Source organism: Petaurus breviceps, unplaced genomic scaffold (genome assembly GCF_028583685.1).
Source record: "Petaurus breviceps papuanus isolate PSGF00001 unplaced genomic scaffold, PetGlider_PUasm1.0 126, whole genome shotgun sequence".
NCBI classification, from domain to species: Eukaryota; Metazoa; Chordata; class Mammalia; order Diprotodontia; family Petauridae; genus Petaurus; species Petaurus breviceps.
This window is the reverse complement of record NW_027185655.1, coordinates 20309887-20325362: the sequence shown is the minus strand read 5'-3', so window position 1 is coordinate 20325362 and position 15476 is coordinate 20309887. Positions and strand designations below refer to the sequence as shown.

General features: G+C 40.0%; 1 protein-coding gene across 1 annotated transcript in view; it reads left to right on the top strand.

The window, feature by feature from the left end:
- The first annotated feature begins 3940 nt into the window (after positions 1-3940).
- The window catches only part of DAPP1 (dual adaptor of phosphotyrosine and 3-phosphoinositides 1), a 50343-nt gene continuing 38807 nt past the window's right edge, over positions 3941-15476 (top strand). Inside the window, exon 1 of the mRNA XM_069094073.1 lies at positions 3941-4214. Coding sequence (XP_068950174.1) covers positions 4132-4214 — 83 coding nt within the window. The 5' untranslated portion in view covers positions 3941-4131. The remainder of the gene's footprint in view (positions 4215-15476) is intronic.

The following is a 15476-nucleotide window of genomic DNA, read 5'->3' as shown; positions in this document are numbered from 1 at the left end:
AGTAAATTGGATTTAAGCTTCTGAGACAAGAAGGCACATGTTTAAATAAAGCACTAAACTGGGGCGGCCAGGTAGCACAGCGAGTAAGAGCACTGGCTCCAGTGTTGAGAAGATCTGGAGATCGAATCCTGGGCTCAGACACTTAACACTCACCCAGAAACACCTGGCCGTGTAACCTTGAGCAAGTTACTTAACCCCAATTGCTTAGGGGAGGCCAGGTGGCTCAGCGAGTAAGAGCACCAGCTCCAGTGTCGGGATGACCTGGGTCAAATCTGGGCTCAGATACTCAGCATCACACCCAGAAATAATAACTGGCCATGGAACCTTGAGCAAGTTACTTAACCCCAATTGCTTTCAAAAAATAAATAAATAAATAAATAAAGCACTAAACTGTGTATACCCTGTGACCTAGCAATATCTCTACTAGACCTAAACCCTAAAGTCAAAGGAAAAAAAGAAAGACACACATAAACAACAATATTTGTAAAGGTTTTTTTTGTGTTGGCAAGGAATTAGAAACCAAGGAGGTAATGATAGAATAAATTATGGTAAATGAATATAACAGAATAGGATTTTACTGCAAGAAATGATGAAGGCAGTGGTTTTAGAAAAGCCTGGACAATTTGTGTAAACTAATGCAGTGAAGTGAACAGAAGCAAGAAAACATTTTACATAGTAATAACACCAAAGTAAAGAAAAAGAAATTGGAAAAACTCAAGGATTATTTTCAACAAGGATTTGATGATGAAGCCTGCTGATCACCTCCTGACACAGGGGTGATGACTTCAAGGTGAAAAAAAAAAAAGATAAGTATTTTTTGGACCTGGCAAATGTATGGATTTGTTTTGCTTGACTATACTCATTTGCTATAAGAATTGTTTTTCTTGGGGGAGAGGCAGATTTGGTGGGGAAGGGAGTGTTAATGATATTGTTGCCACAGGGAAGAAAAAGGAAAGAAAAGAGAGAAAATATAGCCAGTAAAATATTATTTTTTAATACACAAAAGAGGGGTGTCTAGGTAGCACACTGAATAGAGCACCGGCCCTGGAATCAGGAGAACCTGAGTTCAAATTTGGCCTCAGACACTTGACACAATTACTAGCCATGTGACTTTGGGCAAATCATTTAACCCCAATTGCCCTACAAAAAGCAAAAAAAAAAAAATACACAAAAGAGAATAGAAGGTAATTTAGAAGAAAACACAGTCAAGCAGGATGGCTTTGTGAGTAATTTACTGAATTAATTATATGCTTTTTTATGCTTAATAGAGATTTGTTATTTCATATGCAAACCTTTTTTCTATTCTCCTTTACATATGGAATTGTTCTCATTTTGGATTCATATTTAGATTAATTTTTCATTAAAATTTTTTTTAAATGATAACTGAATGATTCCTGAGGACCAACAATGAAGAATGCTACTCAGTTCCTGACTTGGGAACTCTGGGAATTTATTTTGCTCGACTATGAATATTTGTTCCAAGGGTTTTGTTTTTCTTTCCTTCTTTGCCTTTCTTTTCTTTATTTTTTTTTCAATTTGGGGAGAATGGGGGTTGGATAAAAGATGATAGGTTGCCAAAAAGGAGGAAAAAGATTCTCTGAAATATATTTTTAAAAAAGATGAAAAGACCAGACTGAAGACCCAAAGGAAAGACAGACAAGGAGGACAGCTTTGAAAGTTAGTACATGTGGACATGACCAACAAGGAGTAGTGGACATTTTCTCTAATCCTCACAACCTGTCACACCTTTCCAAAAAGAAATTATGCACCAAAGATAAAACAACTTCAGCTGCCTCCATGGTCTAAGTAGGGCACCTGGAATCCAAACGAAGATAAAAAACACACAAACCCATGAACTGACGCCTACCCTGAGCACGCCAGCTTGCCCTCCTCCACTGACTACCATGCTTACCAGCAGCAGCAAGGCTGCACTAGCCTGCCCAAGGACTTGACCCCTAGGCTTCTAACAAAATCTACTACCACACTCCATTTTTTTTTCCAGTGCCCCAGAGATCCAGGCTTTAGGCTGTGGGTATTTTCTGGGGCCTCAGTGAACAGGACTGCAGCAGCAATCATTGCTGCAAAAGATTTCTGCAGAAGAGTAAAAGAACAGAAGGAAAGAGGCAGAATATATGTCTGGGATTTAAATAAAGTTCTAGTCCACACATCACCCACCCCACTCCATCTACAGCCTCAGAGACCCAAACTCCAAATGACAGGAATCACCCCTGGCTGCAGTGATACATGTGGTAGCGTTCTGAATTGCTGGGCCAGGGAACTGAGAAACAGAAGTGACTGGACAGGACATTATATATAAGGAGTCTGGGCAGGACCCTACTAAGCCTGGGAGAAAAATCTCAGCATCCTGCTGGAGTCAGTTCTGTCTGCCCCAAAGTCATACGAGGTAGAAACCTAGGCTGGTGACCTGTAAATTGTTCAGGGTGGGATGAGGAGACACTTTGAGATCCAGCCCCCAGGGAATCAGATGTGAGCACTAGGGGGGGAAATAAGGGAGAAGGGAAGAAGGGGTGGAAGGGAATGGAGGAGGGGATGAAGGAAGGAAGGAAAGGAGAGAGAATAAAGGAGAGAGGAAGGAAGAGAACAAACATTGATCAAGCACCTACTTTATGTCAGAGCTCAGCCCTTCACAAATATTATCTTATTTGATGAAACATCTCTGAGAAGTAATTGCTATTATTATCCTTTTTTCACAGGTGAGGAAACTGAGGTACACAGAAGTTATGTAGTTTGCCCAGTGTTATACAGCTTGTATCTTAGATTGGATTTGAACTCAGTTCTTCATGACTCCAGACTGAGTACTTTATTCACTGAGCCACCTAGCTACCCCTGGGAGAATGTAACTTCTTGAGAATAGGGAATCATATGCATGTGTACATACACATACATACATAGATTCCGATACATACATATATAATATATACACATACACACAGATGCAGACATACGCAATACACACCTATGCATGATTTACATGTGTGTATAAGCATAAATATAATTTTGCACAGATTATCTCTCTTTTGCTCAATTTTGTAAACCAGGAAATGGAGGTATTAACCCATTTTACAGATGAGAAAGTTAAAGCCCAGAAAATTGAAAGGTCTCCTCCCAGGTTCTACAGCCAGTAAGGCCATGATTCAAATCCAAGTCTTCTCATCCCAAGCCTCTCCTTCTTTCCAGCCATCCACAAACTTTTGGTGAAGTGGGAGTCAAGGGCTGGGAGTCTACTAACACTCAAGGTAGCATTAAATCTGCAGGTTCGGGGCTCTAATATCCGACATTAAATAAACCACTAAACTGTGTATACCGTGTGACCAAGCAATACCTCTACTAGACCTAAACCCAAAGAGCACAAAGGAAAAAAGAAAGACACTCTCTTTCCTCACATAGAATTCATCAGTATCAGGGAGTGAGGTAGAGAGGCAAGAGCTTTAGCTCTGGAGTGAGTGGGGCCACCCCAGGTCCACCTTAGACACTAGAGATCTGTGTAAGCTTGGGCAAGCACAGCACGTTCCTGAGCCTCAGTTTCCCCATCTGTAAAATGAGGGGGTTAGGTTAAATGGTCCTTGAGGCCTCTTTTTTTTCTGCGAATTCCAAAACTTTAGACTAGTGAGGCCAGGAATAGTACTCTTTCCCAGCTCTCCCTGAAATTGCAATTATCCCCTAATCATTCATAAATAGAGTAGAAACTGTTCTATGTGAGTTATGGGGGAGGAGGGGTCCTCTCCCCACTGCAGATGGAGTTCTTCTCGGAAGTCTTGATTCAGGGGTCAAGCCGGAGGCACATCTGGGTGTCCGCTAACTTCCCTGAGTCCCTTGGGTCCCCGGTGCTCTCGGAGCAGCCGCCTGGCTGTCTTTGCATACCTCTTCCCTGACTGTCCCTCACCTCCCTCTCGCCTCAGGGTCTGGCTGGGCTGGGTGGCTGGCAGCTCAGCGCTGCTGGGAGTTTCACTTCCTCCCTGGCTGGGGCTCACACCCACAGCAGGAGTGCGCACTCCCGGCCCGGCGACTTTTCCCCAGGCGGCAAATGACCAAGCCAGCAGCAGGGAGAGCTTGTGTTGCTCGCTCCCTTCATCTCCAAGCCACCCATCTGCTAGTGGAGAGGCAGCTCGAATGGGCAGAGTCGAAGCTAAAGAAAGAACCATGAGCCACCTGGACTCCTCGGAGGGAGAAGCCGAGCATCTCCAGCACTTGGGGTAAGGGGCTGCGCCGCGTCCCGGCGGGCTCGCCACAAGCGATGTCAGACCTGACTCGGACCTCCCTGCTTGCTCCAATCAACTCCCCTTTCTCTTCCTCTCTGCCCTCGCCTTTCCACATTGGAAGGAATATGGCATCTTCCAGAGGATTGGGTAGTTTCATTTATTCTAGCTTTGGAAACTAAACATTTAACAAACTTAGTTTTTTCTTGTTGTAAAACCCAAGAGGAAGGCACGATACTATAAAATGCAATCTCGGGGGAACAGGGGTTACAGAACTAGTTACGACTAGACTTTGTATGTGTCAAAACCTCGTCCTAAAAGTCAGGTATGTGATATGAGAGGGGATCCCTGATCTCCCGGCAGTAAGAGGGATGTATTGTTGATATGGTAAGCACTAAAGCTTATCCCATAAGAAATAAGTGGACTGGGGGTTTCGTGTGTTTGAGGTTGAATTTTGTTTTTTGTTTTTTTTAAATTTTAAGAGCAAAAATGAGGAAGTATCAGCAATAATCTTGTATGTGTTTAGTTTTTGTTTTGTTTTTCATTCTCCTGGTCTGCATTTGTTGAGTGGTGATAATGTGCAGAGGTCTTTTATTCCTACAAATGCTAATAAGGGAGTTAACTAGTAAATTCCTTTAAAATTGAGAAAAATATGCTTCTGACAGGCTGGAGGAGTTAGCTGTGTCTTAACTTTAAAAAAAGTTTTAAAATGTGACACCTTATTTAGAATAATGAATGGTACCTTCAAAAGGGTGATTTCCCAGAGTGACTTGAAGCTTTGACTCAGAGGTCCTGGATCGTCCCTTGTTAATCTAGACTGGGCACTTCATTAATCAGGAGATGAAAAATAAGGGATGTCTTCTCTTAGTAAGATCATGGATTATAAGATGAAGAGAGGAGCTGAAGTCAGGTCAAATACAGGTGTCTGAAAATACAGCAATTATGATATTGTCATGGGCTTTACCATAACAGACCTCAGTGGTTCCTCTCTGCTTTTTAGAGGTAAGGTTTTAGAGCAGAGATTTCTATTTCTGGGACACTTGTGTTTTACAACTACAAATTTAAGGACACGCTTCCAGGAACCTCAACCCTGCTGGAACACAGTCCCAAACCAGAAATGAGTGAAAAAGATCTCCAGTCCCCCAAATAACTGTCCCCACAAAGCCGCTATGCTAAAGCCAAACCTTTAGGCCACTTCTCAAACACTCAAAATTTAATGACTTTTATTCTACACTTTTCCCACCTAAGCAAGTCTGGTTATCTAATTTCCAAACCTATAGTAAATTAAATAAAGCAAAATTGAAAGAACACTGGTAGAGAGAGGTGTCATGCCAGTAGCAAGACATGACTGTTGACACCTTGACAGAAAGGTGAGAGACACAATTCAAAAGCAAAAAGTGGTCTGTAATGGATAGTTCAGAATAAGGAGTGAATTTCACCATAATGACTCTGAGCCATATAGGATGTGCTGAGAATTCTCTATTTTAAGAAACCACATAGAATACATTTTAGAAAGTTTTCACCCCAAAATATCTAAAGGCAGCAAGATTTTAAACTTCAATGGATTATCTGAAAAATTTACTAATGTACAACACCTCATTCTGGGTTTGGGACAACTTCTGGGTAAATGATTTTGCATGGGATGTTATTCTAATCCCAATATGACACCTTGTAGTGTTTTGAGGAGAAATGTAAGATTTATATAAAGCCTATTCCAGGCAAAAGAAACTTAAAAAAACAAACCAACCTGGAATATTGTCTCATTATTTTGGCACGCACCTCTAAAAGACATGGTAACTTCTTTGAAGACTAATGATGCTACATAAGGTCTTGGGATTCTGCTTTTGATAATTCTATTTTCTAGAATTGGATTGGAACACTGAAATGCAATTTGTTTGGTAGTCATAGAAGGGATTGGGAGAGCAATTAAAAAACAACATTAAATAGACAAGCATTTATTAAGCACTAACTATGTACGAGAATTCACTAAGTGCTTTGCAAATATCTCTTTTCATCTTCACACCAACCCAGAGAATATCAAAAGATGTATGTTAAATAGTTCATATGTCCCCATTCTGTGTGTGTGTCTTTCTGTGTTTCTGTCTCTGTGACTCTGTCTCTCTGTCTCTGTGTGTCTCTTTCTGTCTCTGTCTCTCTGTCTCCATCTCTGTCTTTCTGTCTCTATGTCTGTCTCTCTTTCTGATCTTTCTAATCTATCTACCTATGTATCCATACATATACCATAAGCTCTGATGACATATATTCCCCCAAAGTTTCAATGGATGTATCACGTATCTTAAATTATAAGTGGCTAAAAGCAGCATTTACCTAAAACTGCTTTTATTTGTCTCACAATTTCAGATGGTAGATTAAAGGTGAGGGATTTTTTTGGATGGAATGTGCTGGTGGTGAAGCAAGAGAAAGGGTATTTTTTGGTTTAGTTGTTAGCTTAGAAAAAGGAGAGGAAATGTGGGAAACAAAACAAGGAAGAAAAACTACAAGCATCACCTTGGTATTTCAGCAGCAGGGAACTGGTGAGTTGATAGAAAATAAAACTGGTTTTGTTGAAATTGCAAAAGTCCCAAGAACTCCAAAAAAGCTGCAGAGACGTCAAATAGTTCCTTCCAATCAGAAGTGTTTCAGAATATTGCAAAGTAAATAACAAAATTATACTCAGATTTTCTTAGGGAGAAATAGATCAAATTCTCCTTTTTAAGTTGCTCCAAGTCTAGAATATTAAAGAAATTAGGTCCAAAGGGTGAGTTACTCAGAAAAATGAGGCACTTGGACCAATTTTTCTTCAACTTCTTCTAGGGAAAATGGGGAAAGTATCACAATGCAAATTTTAGAAAAAGTAACAGAATATTTGGACTCAATGTAACATTTTTCAAAATAGCATAAATGAAGTTTTTCTTCTATTCTGATTTTTTTTTCTTTTTGGGGAAAGGAGGGAGGGAAAAAATGGTACAGAACTCTCCAGTGCTGGTCCCCTTCCTGCCTGACTATAACTAAATGTCCACTTCAAAAGCCCTCATGGATACCTGAGTGTGTAGAAGGTGGAAAGTCCCATCCCTTCTGCTGAAAAATATTATAGCCCTGGTGAAAAGGGGGCAAAAGGATATTCTGGCTAAGCTTGCCTAGATTGGAGGCATTGTGTTCATTCTATATTGGATGATTTGACTTATTAGAGGTGAAACTTTGGGGGCATTTGGGCCCGGGAGGGGAAAAGGCAGGAGTTTCAGAGCTAAAAGGGTTAAGTCTTTAAGGGATGGTCTCTGGGATTCTTCACCTTTCTTGTGTCATTGTACCTTTTAGCACAGTCTGGGGGAGCCTATGGACCCCTTGCATAAACTAAAATTCATAGGACTACCAAGGAAACAAATTGTATTGAGACAGATGCAATTTTTTTTTCTAATCCAAGTTCATGGATCTTCTTGAAATCTAGCACTTTCTCTGGCCCAGGATAATAAAGAAATTATTAGAAGAGAACTATGACCATTTTAGAAACCTTATTTTCCCTGTGTTACAATTCTGTATGCCTAAACATGAACAGGGTAGTAGAGTTTACTATGGTAGTAAAGCATTCTGAGACAGTATATTATTAGAACATAAATTGATTATTTTATTCATTAATTCATTGATTCAACAAGCATTTATTCTTATTTTTATCTTTTTTATCTTCTTAGTGCCTGTGTGGCTTTGGGTAATTCATTTAACCTCTCTGAGACACCTTATTATCTATAACATCAAGGCACTTAAAAATAGTTGACATTTATTGCTTTAAGGCTTAAAAAATGCACTGTGAGGTATGTAATAAATGTTTTATTATCCCATTATACATATAAAGAAACTGAGGCTGAAAGAGATGAATTGGCCAGGAGTGGTAGTGCATGCCTATAATCCTTGTTAGTGAGAAAGCTGAGATTGGTGTATCTTTTAAACTCAGGAGTTCTGAACTTCAGTGGGCTAAACCTACTAAGTTCAATATTAATACCATGAAGGGGGTTGGGGTACCAAGGAAGGGTCTTCAGAAACAGAGCACATTAAAGTTTACTTGTCGATCAGCAATGTTTTTTTGTACTGGAGCCAGGTCAAAGAAATTCTTGGCAAAGCCCATTGTTAATTTTCAGCATAAGTACTGATATCTCAGAAATCAGCAGATATTACAAATCGGGACTTGATTTATTGCTTTGTCAATTGTCTAGACCTAACAAAGTGAAAGAGAAAATGTTAATAATGTATTTTAAGTTTAAAAGTTGGTTGTGTACATTTTGTTTTGGAGAGCTGATTGTTAAACATTTAAACTACTGTGTGAGTGACTGCTGTCCTTCCAGTCTAGGTGATATAAGAAGACCTAATGTATAGACAGATAAAAAGGAGGAGGAGGAGGAGGAGGAATGTCCCTGAGTCACAAAGTAGGAAATGTCGGAAGCAAGAGGTAAAGCTAGGTCTTCCTTGGTTCCGCATTCATTCTACTACATCGTCATTGGAATACCTACTTAGATAGGAATATTGTGAGAATCTCCTCCAGCTCTCAATCTTTTGCTCCTATCTCTCTGGCAAGTTTTCTCTTCAGCTGCAAAGCTCATTTCTCCTCCAGGCAGGCAGTCTGATGTGGAAATCTGTCCCATCTAGCGCCATGAAAATGTGGGAAAATATTTCTGATCAGTCAATATTATTGTTCAGAATTTATTCAGAATAAATCATTTCATTAACAAAGAAATAAAAAAGCACTCTTGTCACCAAGATGCCTCCCATCATTAATTTATTCAACACTTATTGAAAACCTCCTAAAGCCAGAGGTGGCACAGTGGATAGATCCCTGGGCCTGGAGTCAGGAAAACTCTTCTTCCTGAGTTCAAATTTGGTCTTAGACACTTGCTAGCTGTATGACCCTAGGCAAATCACTTAATCCTGTTTGCCTCAGTTTCCCCATCTGTAAAATGATCTGGAGAAGAAAATGGCAAGCTATTCCTGTATCTTTTCCAAGAAAACCCTAAATGGGGTCACAAAGAGTCAGAAAAAAATGAAAATGACTGAACAATAACAACTAAGGCCAGGGCAATGTGCTAAACCTAGGATGGAATAAAGAAATGTATAGAACATGATCCCCACTCTAAGAAACATTAGCTAGGGCAGTTAGGGGGCCCAATGGATAGAGCACTAGCTCTGGAATCAGGAGGATATGAATTAAAATCTGTCTTCAGACAGATGGATGATCCTGGGTAAGTCACTTAACCCAGGTAGCCTCCAGAAGGGAAAAAAAAAAACTTATAATCTAGCAGGACTGATATAACCTGGACACATCTGACTATAGAACAAAGAATTATATGGCCAGTAGTGTAGACAAAGCATAACAGTGTGGTTCACAGAAGAAAAGTAGCTTCAGTGTTAGACTTTGAATTTTAATGGAGGGGAAGATTTTGATAGCTGAAGGTGAAGAGGGAAATCATTCCAAGTAGAGGAATGGGGAGGAATTGCAAAAGCAAATCTGTATATTAGAAAGCAAATAGATGTTTGGGCAATGGTGAGGTCAAATTGGCTACAACCCTGGGGCTGTGTTTGGAAAGTTATGGAAGATAAGACTGGGAAGAAGAGTTTGGGAGACCTTGGATGCCAGGCTAAGGGCATGGCCTTGAGTAGGCAATGGGAAGCAGGCTTTAGTGGAAGGGGAGATATGCTCCTTAAAGCCCTTCAAAGGAGCTCTTTAAAAGGACTAATTTGTCTATAATGTGCAGTAAGTTGTATAGATTGGAGTTAGAAGAGATGAAAGGCAGGAACCTAGGTAAGAAAATATATAAATGGATGCTACATGGGGATGAGTTCTGCTGCTTTTGTGTGTTTCAAATCAATCAATGAGCCAACAAACTAATCCCTAATTAAGTGTCTACTACCTGCCAGGCACCTTATTAGACATGAGGGTTTCAAAGACAAGAAAGGAGATCTGACAACAAGAAGCTTACATTCTATGGAGTTTAATGTTTAAAAATGTGAGAGACATGACTTCTAGGTAATTTAATCATTTAATTAAAGAAGCTAGCATGTTATTAATAAAAGAGGTTGTTAATAATTAATGATATTAGTAAATAATTAGTAAAAATAATTCTATTCGTAAAAGACACTCTTGAATGCCAAAGAACCCTCATGATCTTTGGGTAGGATAACAGTTTATGTGGAAGAGTGGGTATTCTTGAGGGTAGAAATCACCTCTGATTGGTTAACTATTAATGAGAAAATATGTATTATGATGAGATGTGGGCTCATTCTAATGAGGGTCTTGGAATTACATGACTTGGCTCAGTCAGATCTGAGAAAAAGAGAATCACTTTCCCTATCACCTCTCTGACAAAAGAGAGAATTCACATTTTCCCAGACCTGTTTGAGTAAATGCAGTGGGCAGGAATCCATCCATTAGCCTAAACTTAAAATTGCTTTTCTGTCTGATTAGACCTTAGCCTGGGTAAGTCTCTGAGAAGGATTTCCCAACGCTGGTTGATTTCTGGATGAGAAAGTAGAAAAGGGGGAAAACTTTGGTCCTGATTCAATAATTAGTTATTAAATCAAGAGAGAAATAATCATTTCTCTTAGGAGGAAACTTGTTTGTATATGTGCATATGAAATAAATGTATAAATAAAAGTAAACTGGGAGTGGGAGGAGGAACTAACTATTGGAAGGATCAGGAAAGGTCTTGTAGTGTTTGAGCTGACTTATGAATGAAGGAAGGAAGGAAACAGCACATATTAAATGCTTTATTGTTATTCAATTGTTTCGATCATGTCCCAATTTTCTGTGACCCCATTTGGGATTTTCTTAGCCAAGATACTGGACTGATTTGCCACTTCCTTCTCCAGATCATTTGGCAGATGAAGAAACTAAGGCAAACAAGTTTTGGTGACTTGGCTAGTAATTGTCTGAAGCCGGATTTGAACTCATGAAGATGACTCTTTCTAACTCCAGACCCAACACTCTATGCACTATGGCACCACCTAGTAGTGCTAATAAGTGCTAACACAAATGTTAACCTATGTGCTAACACAAATACAAAATCAAAGATTATCTCTGCCTCAAAAAGCTTCCATTCTAAGTGTGGAGAGAAGGAAGAAAGATGGCAGATGTAAGAGATTTAAGAGGAAGGAAGGAAAGTGGAATGTTACTCCTCCATAAGAAATGATGAACTAAATGATTTTGGAAAGGAGAGACTTCCACAAAATAATGAAGAATGAAATGAGCAGAACCAAGAAAACATTGTATACAGTAACAACTGTATTGTTTTAAGAACAACTCTGAGCAAGTCATTCCGAGTATGATAAATACCCAAATTAACCTCAAAGATCCTATGAAGGAAGATGCTGTTTCAATCCAAAAAGGAATATTGCTGTGGTATGGGAAAGGATGAGTCGTTTGATTTAGAAAAACATGGAAAGACTTGGACTTATGGAGGAAGATGCTCTCCACCTTCAGAAAAAGAGATGATAGCAGGAAATAAGCATAGTATGGTCTTACACATATCTGTATGAGTGTGTATGTATGTATGTTTATAGATATCTATGTATATATTTAAATATATACATATCCATGCTTAATTGTAGCCTTCTTTCAGATGGGGGGAGGGGAGAAGGAAAAATAAAGTAAAAAGTACATAGCAGAGAACAAAAGAAAACCTCCAAGGAAGCAAGAAAAGCTGGGCAGCTTTGAAAACAATGTGTAATATTTATTATATAGGTTTTCTTGAAAGGGACATTTCTTGTTTTATATTGAATCCTCTCTTATGGTCTGCTGTGTACATGGCAATGCTTTTATTTTACTTTTTGCATTCTGTATTTAAGTGTAAAAAATTTTTTTAAAATACCAAACCAAAAAAAAAAAGAAAGAAAAGGAAGGAAAGAAGGTAACTTTTGTTTCAAGAACAGGTTTCTTTCTCTCCTTCAGGGCCACACAATTGCTTTGCAGTGAGCCCAGGAATGCTAGTGCAGCCACTCAAGGGGGCAAATGGGAAGTGTAGTTTTTCCCAAGTGGACTTTCCATGCTAGTACCTTCTAGAGGCACTAGAGTATCATGGGAGGTAGAAGTCAAGAGACATAGAAAGCCAAGGAACTTTTTCATCCATGATGGCGACATTCCAAGTGTAGAGCTCTGCTACCCCAAACTGAATATCTTATGAGCAGTTGGATCCTTGTGTGACTCACTGACCTCCTTAAGCAGTGATCTGCCTGACCAGAATGCTGTGGTTTTCCTGACTGTTGTCAGTACTAGGACCTGGTAAATTTATCCCCTTTCCACTTCCTCCCTTCCCTTGCTTCATCACTGCCTGGTTACCCTCAGAAGTTTACTGTTCCCTTTAAATTTTATTAATTTGCTATATTTTCTTTTATAATGGGTTTTGGCTTCAGATAAAGTTAAGTTGATTTTTGTTGCATATTGAGTGAATAGTGACTACAAAACAGTGGATAAACAGCCAGCTTAACCATGAATCAGCCAGTCAGCGAGCATTTATTAAGCACCTACTATGTTCCTGGCAGTGTGATGAGTACCAGGGATGCAAGGAAAGACAAAAGACAGTCCTTGCTGTTAAGGAGCTCCTAGTCTAATGGGAGAGACAGCACACACGTAAGTAACTATGTATAAGCAAAATAGAAGCAGGACAAACTGGGTCTCAGGGGACTCAGAGGGAAGTCGCTGAGATTAAGCAGGATTGGGAGAGGCTTCCGGCAGAAGAAGGGGCTTGAGTTGAGATGTTGAGGGAGACTATGAAGCAGTGATGAAGAGGAGGACCAGTCCAGGCATGGGGGACAGAAAATCTTCACAGAACAGCAAGGAAGCCAGTGTCACTGGGACACAGACTACCCTGGAGGGAATTGAGGCATGCAAACACTGGAAAGGGAGAAAGAGACCAAAGGAGAAATTTTATATTTCAACTCTGATGTGAAACCTCCTTTGATAGGGTCCTACTGACTGTGAAACCTGGACAGTATGCCAGTACTGTGCCAGGAAATTGCATCATTTTCATTTGAATTGTCTTGGGAAGGTTCACTTGGCAAGATGAGGTACCAGACACTGAGGTCCTCTTAAGCTGAACTGCCAAACATTCAAACTCTACAGCAGAGAGCACAGCTCCAATGGACTGTCCACGTTGTTCAAATGCCAGATGTACATTTGTGGAAAAACAACTTTTCTGCAGAGAGCTCACACAAGGCAAGTGCTCACATGGAGGTCAAAAGAAGTGAAATAAGGACAGCCAAGGTCTCACCAAAGAACTTTGGAATTGTGAGGCATGGGAGACAATAGCAGCACCAAAGAAAGGGCTATGGTCTAGGAGCAAGACAGAATTGCAGTAGCTCAGAAAGAAACATGAGATACACAAATTTAGAGATATCTCTACTCCAAATATGCACACGGACTATTTGTACCCAACCTATGATGGAGTATTCTGAGTTCATATTGGTCTGATCAGTCATAGCCAGACACACTGTAACTCCAACATAGCAATGTCATGTTGGTCCTCTGAGAACAAAGGACTACAGCCAACCAACCAACCAACCCAAGTCCTACCTTACTTAGTACTATCTGCCCATCAAAGAAGTGGGATACCATTTTTAATGTCTTTGAAACTTGGCAATCTATATACCACGTACCCATTTCCCTAGCACCGACATCTGATCTACTAGTTTCTCAGGGAGAGTGAAAATCATTCTTGAGTGTTGTCCAGTCTTTTTCAGACACTCCATACAAATGAAGAGCAGAACTTCCAGTCATCACGTGTTTCTTTTTTCTTTGACTCTCTTCCAGCCACCTGCCCATCATTGTTCTACATTCCTTCCAATGACTTCTCTTTATTGTCTCCAGTTACTCAAACAGCAGAAAGAATGGAGAAAAGTCATAATACCCATTACAAATCCATCAATAAACAGGTGTTTTGTTAGGTATTATGTGACCACGATTGTGTTCCATATTACATAAGCCACAAAGAAGAATGGTCAGTCCCATTTCTCAAGGCACTTAAACCCTTTTTACTTGTTGTTGTTCAGTCATTTCAATTGTGTCCAAATCTTCATGACCCCATTTGGGGTTTTCTTGGCAAAAATAGTAGAATGGTTTGCCATTTCCTTCTCCAGCTCATTTTACAGATGAGGAATCTGAGGCAAACAAGGTTAAGTGACTTGTCCAGGGTCATACAACTAGTGAGTGTATGAGGCCAGATTTGAAGTCAGGAAGATGAGTTTTCCTTACTCCAGCCCTGGCACTGTCCACTGCAACACCAAGCTGCTCTAAAAAACTCCAGAACAAACCTTTATTATACTATCCCTTCTTATCAGATCAGATACTTGTAAAGGTTCTCTCTTGCTTGCCAAACAATCTGAAACTCCTTCGCTTAGCCTTTTAGAGGCTCCCACAATTTGAAACTCCCCCATCTTCCCAGCCTTCCCTCTGCATAATCTACACTCTCACCATTGCTCCTTGTCCACCCCTTGGGCTTTCCATTACTTTGCTTGCATTATTCCTCACATGCCAAATAGCACTGACTTTCTCCTCATTTCCAACATCAGCTAAACTCCTATATATCTTTTAAAGCTTAACTCAAAAGCTACCTCCCCCAAGAAGTCTTTCCTGTTTCTCCAAGAGCAAGACTTCTCCCTGCCGCCCCAGGACAATATGTAACATTTTGGACTGTCAAGTCCCTTCCTCACTCACCCAAGGTCATATACAGCTCACTTGTGGTAGAGCATGAACCCAAGACTCAGTACATTTTCCACTGTGGCCCACTGCTAAGCCTTAGCTAAACTTTATTTCCCCTAGCAACAAGTTCAAGGTTCTGCACAAAAAAATAAATGCTCTATTTGCATTTAAGATCAATATCAATACTGTCTCCTCTACACTTGAATTGTAAAGGAGTTCTATGATATAAAATCAATATCAAATTGCTCATGTGAGATAACATTTAAGGCACTTTAAATTCTATTTAACAATAGTAAATTGCTAGCTATTATTATTGTTACTATTAGTTAAAAAAATTATTGGAAGGTTAGGAGGGGAGGCTGTAAACATAAAGCCTGATTAGGTCAGCCCCAAGTGGTCCTAGTGTGTGAGCTAACCAGCCATCACAGGACCATTGACATAGTGGACACTGAAGTACCAGGGAAGGAATGAAAGAAGGAAGGAAGGAAGGAAGGAAGGAAGGAAGGAAGGAAGGAAGGAAGGAAGGAAGGAAGGAAAGAAGGATGGAAGGAAAGAAGGATGGAAGGAAGGAAGGAAGGAAGGAA